Below are 13,909 nucleotides of genomic sequence, written 5' to 3'. Positions count from 1 at the left end.
GCTGGAATCAAGATTGCCGGGAGAAATATCAATAACCTCAGATATGCAGATGACACCACCCTTATGGCAGAAAGTGAAGAAGAACTAAAGAGCCTCTTGATGAAAGTGAAAGAGGAGAGTGAAAAAGTTGGCTTAAAGCTCAACATTCAGAAAACGAAGATCATGGCATCCGGTCCTATCACTTCATGGGAAATAGATGGGAAACAATACAAACAGTGACAGACTTTTTATTTTGGGGGCTCCAAAATCACTGCAGATGGTAACCACAGCCATGAAATTAAAAGATGCCTGCTCCTTGGAAGAAAAGCTATGATCAACCTAGACACCATATTAAAAAGCAGAGACATTACTTTGCCAACAAAGGTCCATCTAGTCAAACCTATGGTTTTCCCAGTAGTCATGTATGGATGTGAGAGTTGAACCATAAGACTGAGTGCCGAAGAACTGATTCTTTTGAACTGTGGTGTTGAAGAAGACTCTTGAGAGTCCCTTGAACTGCAAGAAGATCAAATCAGTCAATCCTAAAGGAAAACAGTCCTGAATATTCACTGGAAGGACTGATGCTGAAGCTCCAGTACTTGGGCCACCTGATGCAAAGAACTGACTCATTTGAAAAAGATCCTGATGCTGGGAAAGATTGAAAGTGGGAGGAGAAGGGGACAACAGAGGATGAGATGGTTGGATGGCATCACCAACTTGATAGACATGAGCTTGAGCAGGCTTCAGGAGTTGGTGATGGACAGGGAAGCCAGGCGTGCCGCAGTCCATGGCGTTGCAAAGAGTCGGATACAACTGAGCGACTGAACTGACTGAAAGTCTAAAAAAAAAATGTGATACACCTTCTAACATTTCTAACAGTTGAACAAAACTGACTGGACTTGATGCATTAGGTTTATTTAGGTTTAACAGGTAGGGAAAAGATTTAGTTAAAATACTCAGAAAAGTGATAAGGAGGGGAATTAATTCAGCATCCCTTCAGATGTTTCTGATAGGAGGGGTAAGAAAAATTGGTTGAAACAAAGATACATACTGCAAATATGCCTAGGAGGAAACTCTTGTTCATGAGATTACAACATATGCTAGCCAACCAGAGTTTAAGGAAGGAATCCAGGCTGCTACATCTGTTTCCTTCTTTTGCCTGACACCACCCTCATCTATTCTGCTCTTTTAGGCTGTTGCTATTGTATAGTTCTAACCACTATCTTACTCTTTTTTCCAGTAGTCTCTCTTGTTTTGCCACTAAACTAACGATTTAATCTCAAAATGTTTTTAATGTACTAAAATAAATGCATGAATGCTACAGTATAAACATTATTACTAACAAGACAAAAATAATGAGAAAAAGGGATACAAAAAAGAAAAAAATGAATTTATTTGCCCATTGTTACAAAGATATTTGGGCTTCCCTGGTAGCTCAGCTGGTAAAAGAATTGGCCTGCAATGCAGGAGACCCCAGTTTGATTCCTGAGTTGGGAAGAACACCTGGAGAAGGGATAGGCTACCCACTCCAGTATTCTGGCCTGGAGAATTCCGTGACTGTACAGTCCACGAGGTCACAATAAGTTGGACACGATTGAAAGACTTTCACAAAGATAGTTAATGACAATGTCCAAATGAAGTTAGGTTTCCCAACTCTTTAACATATTATTCATTCCACTGTATCTTGGATCTCAAATACTTTGGTCAAAGAACTGAATTCTACCTTTTTTACTTTGTGACATTCATTTCTTCAAGATCTTAAAAATCTAACACTATGTCTTCTTAAATTCAATTCTAGAAACACATACTAAACTGCTATCATGTGTCAAATGCTGTACCATGTGACCGCAAAAAGAGTTGAGACATTTTCATTTAAGCTACTGACGATTTAAAAGCAAATAGAAACAACAGTGTGATAAATCCAACAAACAAGGCTTCCCAGAGAAGGAGACTTGTGAGGTGAGTTTTAAAGATATACAAGAAGAGTGTACTAAAAGGTTTGAGACAAGGGTACTAGTAATTGAAGGACATTCTTTGACAAGCTTCTCTGCAGCTATAATTTTTAAAACTGCTAGGTCTTCATCCTAGCCTCGAGTGAAACTAGGTTTCTTCCTAAAGCACCCCCAGAAGCCCTCTCAAATAGGCACTGCTCATTTTCTCACATCCCTCAAACACCGGTATCCTCACCTCCAGTGCTGGCTCAAGATCACTATTCTTGCATTCCCTGTGTGGCTCAGGTCATTTAAAGAGATCACCCCTTTTCCTTCCTTTTTACTGTCATTCATTGCCCTTAATATCCGAAGACTTCAGTAACTAGATTCGTGTTCTTCATCACTCCAACTTTTGCCATCCTCTTATACAATTTCAATGTGCATGTAGACAACCAATCTTACCTAGTTTCACGACCTCATCAGCTACTTGACGTCAGCAGCTCCAATGGCTTCAACCTCTACTCTATCCTAGCACCTGTTACCATGACACACCCTCATCTTGTAAGGACAAAGAACTATCCATATCAGAAAATAGTAAATTTAAACACCTTACATTTTGACTGTCAACTCCTATCTCTTTTAGTCCCTCCCTTTTCCCTCAGTTTACATGGCCTTTCCTATCCTACCACACACCATGATCTATCATTTTAAAAATTCTCAAGTTAGGAAGAAACAGACTCTGATGAGGGGAAAGGCATCTTGGGATTTAGACAAAGAGTCTGGGATAGAGGAGGCAAAGGTTTGGAATAGTTGCTAAGGAGACTAGGAGAGGGAATTGATCAAAGACAGGTAAATTAATTGATAAGTAATATCCACAGTCCATGACCCCAACTGAGCCACTATTTTAAGAAATCACAGATGTGTATATCTACTAGTCTGCTTAGTTTTACAATTTTTCTAACAGTGCCAGCTACCTGGGTATGAAGTCAAAGGAGGTGTATTAAATGACTAGTATTAACAGCACAATGGACATAGTACAAGAAAATGAAGTGAGGAAAGTGCTAGTGTACTAGGCAAATGCAAGGGGTGAAAAGAATAGATGCTTTCAAATTGTGGTACTGGAGAAGACTCTTGCGAGTCCCTTGGACTGCAAAGAGTTCAAACCAAGTCAATCCTAAAGGAAATCAACTCCGAATATTCATGGGAAGGACTGATGCTGAAGCTGAAGCGCCAGTATTTTGGACACATGATGTGAAGAGACCCCCCTCACTGGAAAAGACCGTGATGCTGGGAAAGACTGAAAGTGTAAGGAGAAGAGGGCAGCAGAGGATGAGGTGGTTAAATAGTATCACCAACTCAGTGGACATGAATCTGAGCAAACTCCAGGAGATAGTGAAGGACAGGGAAGGACTAGGTAGGATGCAGTACATGGGGTCTCAAAGAGCTGGACACAGCTTAGCAACTGAACAACAAAGGACTAGAGATGTTGAGGTCAGAAGCAAAACACACTAATGAGAGTAAAGAAAGAGACTTTGACAAGTGCTCTACCATAATGGTATGGTAGTATATTAAAGCTTACTACTTTAGAGCTAAAGTAGCAAAATCTAAAACTACAGTCATGGAAGTCAGTTGCCAATGTGAAGTAAAAAAATGAAATCCCTGAAGTTGAAGAGGTCAAGGAACTGTGAAGCTGAATAGTTCTAATGGCAATCAAAATCACCCAAGATGAATTAGGATATATAAGCTGTAAAAAATATTTAATACCCTGAAAGACACAAACATCTTTATTGAGCATGTTTCAATCAACTTACCCGTAATGACTCCATATAAGATTTATGGCAATCGATATGTAATGTGTGGCCACAGGTTTGTACATAAACACCTCCTTCCCAGCCAATTGATACTGCCAAGAGACAAGAACTCTTAAAAAAAAAAAAAAAAAGACAAGATATAATTAATTTTAAAGAAGCAGAAACATACCTAAACAAATCTACATAAACCTCTCAATCATTTCATATTGTTATACCTATGTGGGCTTTGTATTTCTGTGATATAAAGGAACACCTGACTTGATAACCCTGAGGCAATATCTTTAAATCTGGAAGACAGTTTTAGCTTCCAAATAATTATACTTGTAAAAAAAGAGAAAAATTGTGAATCAGCCTTTCTCTACCTCATAAAATATAATAAAGTATACTGCTACTGATTATTTTACCTGTTCTACATGGTACTGGATTTCTCTGTGACACCTGACCTTAACATCTGCCTTCTTCAAATGCTTACTTCCCTCTTGTTTCCTTAATGCCACTCTCTTTTGGTTTCTCTCCTGTCTCTTTAACCATTTGGTTTAAGCCTCCTTTTAAGACTTTTTTTTTTTCCTTCATCTGCCCCTTCAATATTTAAATTCCTCAAGGTTCAATTCTTAATGCTTTCCTCTTATTAAAACTATTCTCGCTGAGTGAACTTAATCAGCATATTCAACTATTCTCCAAGTTGGGTCTCTTGCCTGCATGCCAGATACAAATACTCAGTTGGCAACCAGAAATCTCCAATTTGACTTCCCTTTCACTTTTCACTTTATGCACTGGAGAAGGAAATGGCAACCCACTCCAGTGTTCTTGCTTGAAGAATGCCAGGGATGGGGGAACCTGGTGGGCTGCCGTCTATGGGGTCACACAGAGTCGGACACGACTGAAGTGACTTAGCAGCAGCAGCAGATAAAATAAAACCAATGTGTCAAAAATGTTCAATTTCTCTATGAATCTTTCTCTTCCTCTTGGCTTAAAAACTCTACATCTGTTTTAGTCACCAAATCAGAAAGCTACAAGTTATTTACATCACATCCTTTCCTTCATACCACATAATTAGTTCCCAAACTATATGAAATCTATCTCCTATACAATTCATGATTTTGGCCTCTCTCTCTCTATTCCCACTGTAACAGTCAAGCCTACATGATCTGCTGTGGGGGAGAGAATTCTTAAATAAATTTTCTTAACTCCATGATGCATCCTGCACACATCTTTCTAAAGTACAAATCTGCTCATGAGAATTTAAAAACTGCCTAAACATTTATATGGGTCTAATAAAATAAACAATACAAAAAGGAACCCAGATTATATAAGCAAACTACATACCCTTTGGAAATGCATTTTGAACGTTAATTGCTTTCATCGTCTCTTTCTCTTTAAACTTCTTCTCTGCTAATTCCTTCTTTTCAACGTATAAACAGTCTAGACTTTTCCTCCTAAAGTAAGTTTCTTTAAATTTTCATTTGGCCTCTGCCAAACAGCATTTCAGCCTGACCTTGAGTTTACCCTCTAGTGAAAGTGAAAATCATTCAGTCATGTCCAACTCTCTGCGACACCATGGACTGTAGACTGCCAGGCTCCTCTGTCCATGGAATTCTCCAGGCCAGAATACTGAGTGGGTAGCCATTCCCTTTTCCAGAGGATTTTCCTGACCCATGGACTGCAGGTGGATTTTTTACCATCTGAGCCACCAGGGAAGCCCTCTAGAGTCTATAGCAAATAGATGGCCAAGTCAGGGCAGTATCAGGTACGAGGTCTAACATGAGTGACAGCACATGATGGAAAATTTGAGAGCCATCAAAACAGAGCAAACTATTAAATTTTACTTTTATGTTGGAAAATAGCCTATTAGATGACCAAACCATCTAAATAATAGTAAACAGAATTCTAATATTAACTCAAGACTCTTCAAGAGCTTCTGAAAGTTAAAAGCATCACACAGTATAAAATGCCTTTCTAGCCGATTAGAAGACAGCACAAATCAAATTGTCACAGCAGGTGAGCTGGTTTCTACTGTTACCTATCAGAAAAACAACAGGAGACCTGCTCATCTCTGTTTTATGTTTTGGAGCCACTTTAAGTAGAAGCAGATTTGGGTATTAGATCATTTTAGAATGGTTGGTAGGCAGCAAATAAGCTATTCTCTTTGACAATGTACTACAAAATATAATTAATCTTTCCTTTTAATACATAAGCTGTTAGTTTTAAAACTGAAAATAGTATGTCATCTGTCTATGTAACTGTTAGATGTCTTTTTTTAATTTGCTAGAGTCAAAAAAAGCAAGAGATCATTTACTAATAAGAGACCTTCATTTCAGAAAGACCAACATTCAATAATGTGCCCACCACTGTTTAACACTGAAACTTCACCTCAATATTTATTAAAACTTTTTCCAGAAAAACATCTATTTCTGCTTTATTGACTATGCCAAAGCCTTTGACTGTGTGGATCACAAGAAACTGTGGACAATTCTGAGAGAGATGGGAATACCAGACCACCTGTTCTGCCTCTTGAGAAATCTGTATGCAGGTCAGGAAGCAACAGTTAGAACTGGACATGGAACAACAGACTGGTTCCAAATAGGAAAAGGAGTACCTCAAGGCTGTATATTGTCACCCTGCTTATTTAACTTATATGCAGAGTACGTCATGAGAAATGCTGGGCTGGAAGAAGCACAAGCTGGAATCAAGATTGCCGGGAGAAATATCAATAACCTCAGATATGCAGATGACACCACCCTTATAGGAGAAAGTGAAGAGGAACTAAAAAAAGCCACTTGATGAAAGTGAAAAAGTTGGCTTAAAGCTCAACATCCAGAAAACAAAGATCATGGCATCCAGTCCCATCACTTCATGGTAAATAGATGTGGAAACAGTGGAAACAGTGTCAGACTTTATTTTTTTGGGCTCCAAAATCACTGCAGATGGTGACTGCAGCCATGAAATTAAAAGACTCTTACTCCTTGGAAGAAAGGGTATGACCCACCTAGATAGCATATTGAAAAGCAGAGACATTACTTTGCCAACAAAGGTCTGTCAAGTCAAGGCTATGGTTTTTCCAGTGGTCATGTATGGATGTGAGAGTTGGACTGTGAAGAAAGCTGAGCGCCGAAAAATTGATGCTTTTGAACTGTGGTATTGGAGAAGACTCTTGAGAGTCCCTCGGACTGCAAGAAGATCCAACCAGTCCATTCTGAAGAAGATCAGTCCTGGGATTTCTTTGGAAAGAATGATGCTAAAGCTGAAACTCCAGTACTTTGGACACCTCATGTGAAGAGTTGACTCATTGGAAAAGACTCTGATGCTGGGAGGGATTGGGGGCAGGAGGAGAAGGGGACGCCAGAGGATGTGATGGCTGGATGGCATCACTGACTCGATGGACATGAGTCTGAGTGAACTCTGGTGATGGACAGGGAGGCCTGGCGTGCTGCGATTAATGGGGTTGCAAAGAGTCGGACACAACTGAGCGACTGAACTGAACTGAACTGATGCAGTAAGCAGTCTTATTTCTTTTAATAAAAAGGGACTGAAAGCTGACCAAGAGCACTCAGTTAAAAGTGGTAAAGCCCAAGTTCAACCCAGATCTATCTGACTCCAAAGCTCAGGTTCCCTCCTTCCCTATTTATACATGAGTGTCATAGCTCTCATATATAACACTTCCAACTTCACTAGTAAACACTCTCTCTTACATGACTGAAATTCTACAGGTCAACTTTATAAAAAGTATGCATTTGATATGAAGAGAGCAGAATTTATGCAGTTTAATTCTATATTCAGTAACAGTGTCTACTGGTAACAACTCTTCTTCTCTATGTGGTCTGGCTACAAAACTGAAATCCAGTAAGCATCCACAATACCCAAGCATATGTTAGATGCCCTGGAGAAGGGAATGGTAAGCCACTCCAGTATTCCTGCCTGGAGAATTCCATGGACAGAGGAGCCTGGTGGGCTACATAGTCCATGGGGTCACAAAGTGTTGGACACGACTGAGCAACTTCCACACCTTCACACCTGTTGTTGTTTAGTCACTAAATCACATATGATTTTCTTATGACCCCATGGACTGTAGCCCTTCAGGCTCCTCTGTCTATGGGATTTCCATAGACATGGACTGGCGATTCAATTCTTACATGACAGTATACATGTTAGAATTCCCATTCTACCAAATCATCCCACCCTCTCCCTCTCCCTCTAAGTCCAAAAGTCCGTTATACACATCTGTGTCTTTTTTCCTGTCTTGCATACAGGGTCGTCATTGCCATCTTCCTAAATTCCATATATATGTGTTAGTATACTGTATTGGTGTTTTTCTTTCTGGCTTACTTCACTCTGTATAATTGGCTCCAGTTTCATCCATCTCATCAGAACTGATTCAAATGAATTCTTTTTAACGGCTGATCACAGCTTTTTTTTTAAAAAAAAAAGGTTTTTTTTTCCTTAGAAATGAATAGCTTTTCTGACTGCAAGAAGAGATATGCTACTTTTTCTCTCCTTTATTAGATCTCCCCTTCCCTCAAATTATTATGACCTTAGGTTTCAGTTATCTTTTGACTAAGTTATTTTTATTTTCTATTTGGCCTTAGGATCCATCTTTAATCATTTACTCTAAAGTGATTCAAAATGCTGACATTAAAACCAGGATTACATCAGGAAAAAAAAAAAAAAACTAAATAAAGTTGGCACTAAATTTCTGCAAAAGTAGAATTCAGCACAATTTTCTCCAAAATGAAGATATTAATTGGTCTCCAGTTAGTAAAGCTATATACATATATACACATGCTGCAGAAAACCTGAAGAAACAATAAAGAAAATGTATGAAAGTATGTCTGTGTATACATATATGTATGCATGTATATATACAAAGACTTCTTATTTCCAAATAATGATTTCATTTTAAAGTCTCTGAAAATATACAGAAGCATTATCCGCATTACCTAACCCAAACTGCTTAATAAGGCCTAACAAGCCCTCCTAAATAGGTAACTTGAAAATTAGAAATACCACTTTACCTTTATACTGACCTTTATTACATGTAAAATGATCTTTTGGGTTACTGCATGAAAGACCATTATGAGCCCTATTTTACAGATGAGGTAACTGAGAGAGTGTTTGGTCAAGCTCACATTGCTAAGAAATGGCAGAATCAGAACCAAGCCCCAGTTTTCCTCATCTGAAATTCTTTCTGCTCTACCTAACACCTCCCTATCTAGAGTTACCATCTCCTCCAGAATCCACTGGAAACATCCTTAATCCAGACTAGTGACCCACACTCTACTCTGACTCTTACCACATTAGATCAGTTACTGTTTATTCTATATAAGTATTCTGTCTGCCACATATCCTACTAGCTGCTTCCATTTAATTTATTACATCATGTACATCAAGAAATTATATTTGGAAATCTACTAATACACATTTTTATATATATGTGTGTATATCTGTAACTAAAAATAATGCTTCATTTTATATTTTAAGTATTTTAAGTTATTAACAGATGTTACTTAACTCAAAATACAGCAGAGTCAAATAACAACAGGTAAAAGGAATCCCCATTTGATAACCCTTCAGGAAATTTAAAAAACGGTATCAAAATTTTACAAAGAAGTTAACAATGTTGCCGCTACTAAATAAACTGAGTTGATCTAAGTCTTATGAATACCTGAGAGCTGGAGCCACAAAGTACAAAGAGCCAGGGGAAAAAAATCCACCAAGTTCACAACAAGAAATCATAGAAGCCATGATAAATCTGCCCTACTTTGCATATCAAAGCATCATGAGACTTTATTGCGTATCTTTAAATGAAAAAGGGACAAGCAAAAATCTTCATAAAACTTAAGTGCCACATCTAAAGTTTTTATAACATGTATAAAATAATACATAAAAGTATATAAAATGATAATATAAACTTATCATTCCACTGAACTGAATTTGTATATCTTATAATAAACAACATTCAAAACAAAGGCATAATATTTGAAACCTGAAATTTTTATGTGTTAACTGACTTCTATTTATTACTATCCACATACTAATTTTTTTCTAATAAACTTCCATATTCCAAGTCAGAAAGACATTTGGTTGAAGAAAAATATAAAACTTTCGAGAGAAATATCCATCAATTTTACAGACAAAAATACCATTTAATAAAAAGAATACTTACATCCTTAAAATAACGTTGTAATAATGAAAGCCTCACGTCATGAACTGCTGCACATGTATCCCAGGGGTATATCTGCTCCTCTTCAGAGATAGGCAACTTTTTTGGCTCAATGTTGTCACGACACTGCCCCAAAACTATATTAACAACAGAGATAAGAACCCGTTAAAAAAAACTAACGTGGACTTTATTCACCAAGAAAAGCGGAGTTAGCTACCATAGGCTTCTTAATTTTTCACTATTATAATATTTTTAAAGACCTAAAAAAAGTGATATCCTAATTTTCTTCTACAGAGTAAATAAACTTTTAATATGTGAATGTTTCTTTTTTAAAATAACATCAGGGTTGGCAAGAAGGGCAAAGTAAGCCTGGAATTGTGTGTAAAGAGCAAAGAGGTATTCAAGCACTGAGCAGGGACCAAAGGAATTCTGACTAGCCAAATTCAAGAATGACGACAAAAACAGGTAACACGTTAATTGATTCAGGCAGGGAACAGGAAGTAAAAGGGTATAATGTTAGACTCTCAGAATACCAACCAAGTGATTAAACTTGGTTAACATCACCAATAATGGAACAAACTATCACTATGAGTCTCTTGATGTGATGCAATGGGAAGGAACAGCATCATAATACTACCATTGCCAAAAATGTTTAACTTTAATCTAATAACAGGGAAAGCAAACGTGAGAGTCACTCGGTCATGTCTGACTCTTTGCAACCACATGGACTATACAATCCATCAAATTCTCCAGGCAAGAATACTGGAGTGGATGATAGCCGTTCCCTTCTCCAGGGGATCTCCTCAACCCAAGGATTGAACCCAGGTCTCCCGCACTGCAGGCAGATTCTTTAACAGTTAAGCCACAAGGGAAGCCCAATAACAGGGAAACAATCACATAAATCCAGAAAAAGAGACAGTCTACAGAATAGACTTGAACTCTTCAAAATTTTTTTAAATGCCTGGAGAAACTGTTTCAGATTAAAGGAGACTAACAAGAAATGATAACTAACTGCAACACATGATCTTCACTTGGCTCTTGGAACAAGAAAAATATATATCTGGTATATAAAATATTATTGGGAGACTTTGAACACAGAATATTTGATTTTATTCTTATTAAATTTATTCAGTATGATTGGTACTAAGGTTGTATAAAAGAATATCTTTATTCTTAGGTGATACATCCTGAAGTATTTAGGGATAAAAATGTCCGTGTGTGTGTGTGTGTCTGTGTGTGTGTGTCTGTGTGTGTCTGTGTGTGTCTGTGTATAGAAAAGTATGGGAAAGAAAACATAAACATGGAAATATGCTAGCAATCAGTGAGTACAGGTGAAGGCTTTTCAACTTTTCTGTAGATGTAAAAGTTGGTCAAAATGAAAAGTTGGGAAAAGAGGTATTTTTATAATTGTAAAACACATACCACACAACAAGGAAGCGGGGTGGGTATAAGCATAAAGTGCCACACATTACTCTAAGACTCAATAAGTCATTCTTAGAGAAGGAAATATCAGGCACAGAGCTGTGGGCCCCAAGGTCTGGGGAGATTTATAACAGCAGCAGCAGCAGAAAGAATAGACAAAAGCGAGTAGATGCTAGAAACTAAAATATAATTAGCCATGATGTGCAATCCTCTTAATAAACTGCCGAACTTGGTTAGCTAGAATTTTGTCAAAGACTTTTACATCTTTACTCATAAGGGATACAGGTCTATCACTTTCTTTTCTTTTGAAATCCTTATCTGGCTTTGGTATCAAGGTAGTGCTGACCTCAAAGAATGAGTTAAGAAGTGTTCCCTTCTCTCTTTTCATTTTTTTTCTCTTCTGGACAAATCTAAGGAGGAATAGTCTTAATTCTTTAAATGGCAGAAGACCAAAACAGACATTTATTCAAAGACAGGCCAACAGGCACATGAAAAGATGCTCAAGATCCCTAACTATTAGAGAAATGCAAATCAAAATTGCAGTGAGGTACCATCTCAAACCAGTCAGAATGGCCATCATTAAAAAGTCTACAAATAACAAATGCTGGAAAGGGTGTGGAGAAAAGGGGACTCTCCTACAAGGTTGGCGGTATAATGCTACATATAGTATTGGTACACTGCTATACACAGTATAGTTATACTGCTATAACCACTACGGAAAACATTATGAAGGTCCTCAGAAAACTAAAAGTGGAATTACAATATGATCCAGCAATCCCACTCCTGGGCATATACCCAGACAAAACTATCATTCAAAAAGATACATGCACCCCTATGTTCACAGCAGCAGTGTTCACAACAGCCAAGATGTGGAGCAACCTACATGTTCATCACCAGAGGAATGGATAATAAGATGCAGTGCGTATATACAAAGGACTACTACTCAGTCATAAAAAAGAACAAAATAATGCCACCTACAGCAACATGGATGCAATCAGAGATTATTATGCTAAGTAAAGCGTGTCAGAAAGACAAATACCATGTGATCTCACTGATATGTGGAATGTAAAACATGACACAAATGAGCCTATCTATGAAAGAGAAATGGAACAGACTGGTGGGTGCCAAGGGAGAGAGCTGAAGGAGGGCTGCAGTGGGAGGCTGGGGTTAGCAGATACGAGCTTCATATATAGAATGGATAACAACAAGGTCCTACTGCATAGCTCAAAGAACTATATATTCAATATCCCATGGTAAATCATAACAGAAAGAATATTTTTTAAAAAAGAATGTGTGTGTATATGTGTGTGTGTGTGTATAACTGAACCATTTTGCTGTACAGCAGCAATTAACATAAACATTGTAAATCAACTGTACTTCATTTAAAGATACTAATAAAAAAATATTCAATGACCCAATTTCTTCAAATAGCAAAGTGCATTTGGGGGTGTGTGTGGTGGGGGCGGGGCAGAATGACAGGCACAGGAAAAGATAAGAAGGGACTCTATTAATTAAAAGACTATAAGGAGTCTCTACAACTATAAATAAATAAATAAATAAATAAAATAAGAAACAATTGTGGAATTTTGAATTCTGACTAGATAGTTGATGATATTGAGGAACTAAGTAATTCAGGAGTGACTGTGGTTTTAAAAAATGAGTCTTTTTTATTCAGCAGATATGGTGAAATATTTATAGATGAAATAAAATGATGTCTGGAATCTGCTTCCAAATAATTCTAGGAGGAAAAATTAGTCACAAGTTAATCACTGTTAAGAGATTGATGGGGATGTGGAGGTACATTTTACTTGTCTCTTTACATCACCACATAGTTAAAATTTTCCATATTCAAAGATGAAAGAGGGAAGAGACAAAATAAAAAAAGAATTCAGAAGTAAGGAAAAAGTAAAGAGGGGTAAAAGGTGAGAGGATCTCAGAGGGTGGTGAGGCTCAGAAAGAAAGGAGACAGCCAGAGATGTTCCCTGCTACAATTCCTAGTTAAAATCACTCTTGAGACTTAATAGCTTTTAATACTAGTTTCTTATATTTTTCCTCCTATCTTGAAATGACAAAAGAGCTCTGGAACAGTGGAATTATCTAATGTTAACTAGTTTAGTGTAAAAAATTGCTAAAAAGGAATTAAATGAAGTAACAACTCAAAGCAACTTTAAAAATATAAAACAGTGAACAGATAACAGTCCAAAATAATAACATAAGCTTCACTGGGGCAGAGATAATATTTTGTTTTGCTTCTTACTGTAATAGCGATGATCAATAAACACACATGAAATGAATGAATGAATAAAAGAAAACATTAAGTTGATGATTATACAGTACTTGGTGAATAAGTTATAGAGGGACAAGTAAGTGGCAACAATCTAATAAACTGAATTCCTTAAAACAGTAGAAAAAGATAAGCAGCTGTGAAATTAGTACTCCAACACATTTCCTTTTACTTATAATAGGCATTTCTCATCTAGATGGCTCTATTGTCCTGTTTTTCACAGATCAATTTCATATTTAAACAAGAGTAATAAGACAAAAAAACTAATCTACCAGGCACCATATTAGACCCTTTGACCTATATTACATTACTTAACCAACATGAC

General features: G+C 37.2%; 1 protein-coding gene across 6 annotated transcripts in view; it reads right to left on the bottom strand.

Moving 5' to 3' along the window:
- Nucleotides 1-13,909, bottom strand: part of UBR3 (ubiquitin protein ligase E3 component n-recognin 3 (putative)) — a 198,913-nt gene that overhangs the window by 49,847 nt on the left and 135,157 nt on the right. For all 6 annotated transcript variants that reach the window (XM_013968944.2, XM_013968948.2, XM_013968965.2 and 3 more), the window contains 2 exons: nt 9,882-10,015; nt 3,722-3,832 (listed from right to left, as the gene is read on the bottom strand). In XM_013968944.2, coding sequence (XP_013824398.2) covers nt 3,722-3,832; nt 9,882-10,015 — 245 coding nt within the window. The remainder of the gene's footprint in view (nt 1-3,721; nt 3,833-9,881; nt 10,016-13,909) is intronic.

This window comes from Capra hircus, chromosome 2 (assembly GCF_001704415.2).
Source record: "Capra hircus breed San Clemente chromosome 2, ASM170441v1, whole genome shotgun sequence".
Classification (NCBI taxonomy): Eukaryota; Metazoa; Chordata; class Mammalia; order Artiodactyla; family Bovidae; genus Capra; species Capra hircus.
The sequence above is the reverse complement of the archived record's forward strand: the minus strand, read 5'-3'. Positions and strand labels throughout refer to the sequence as shown.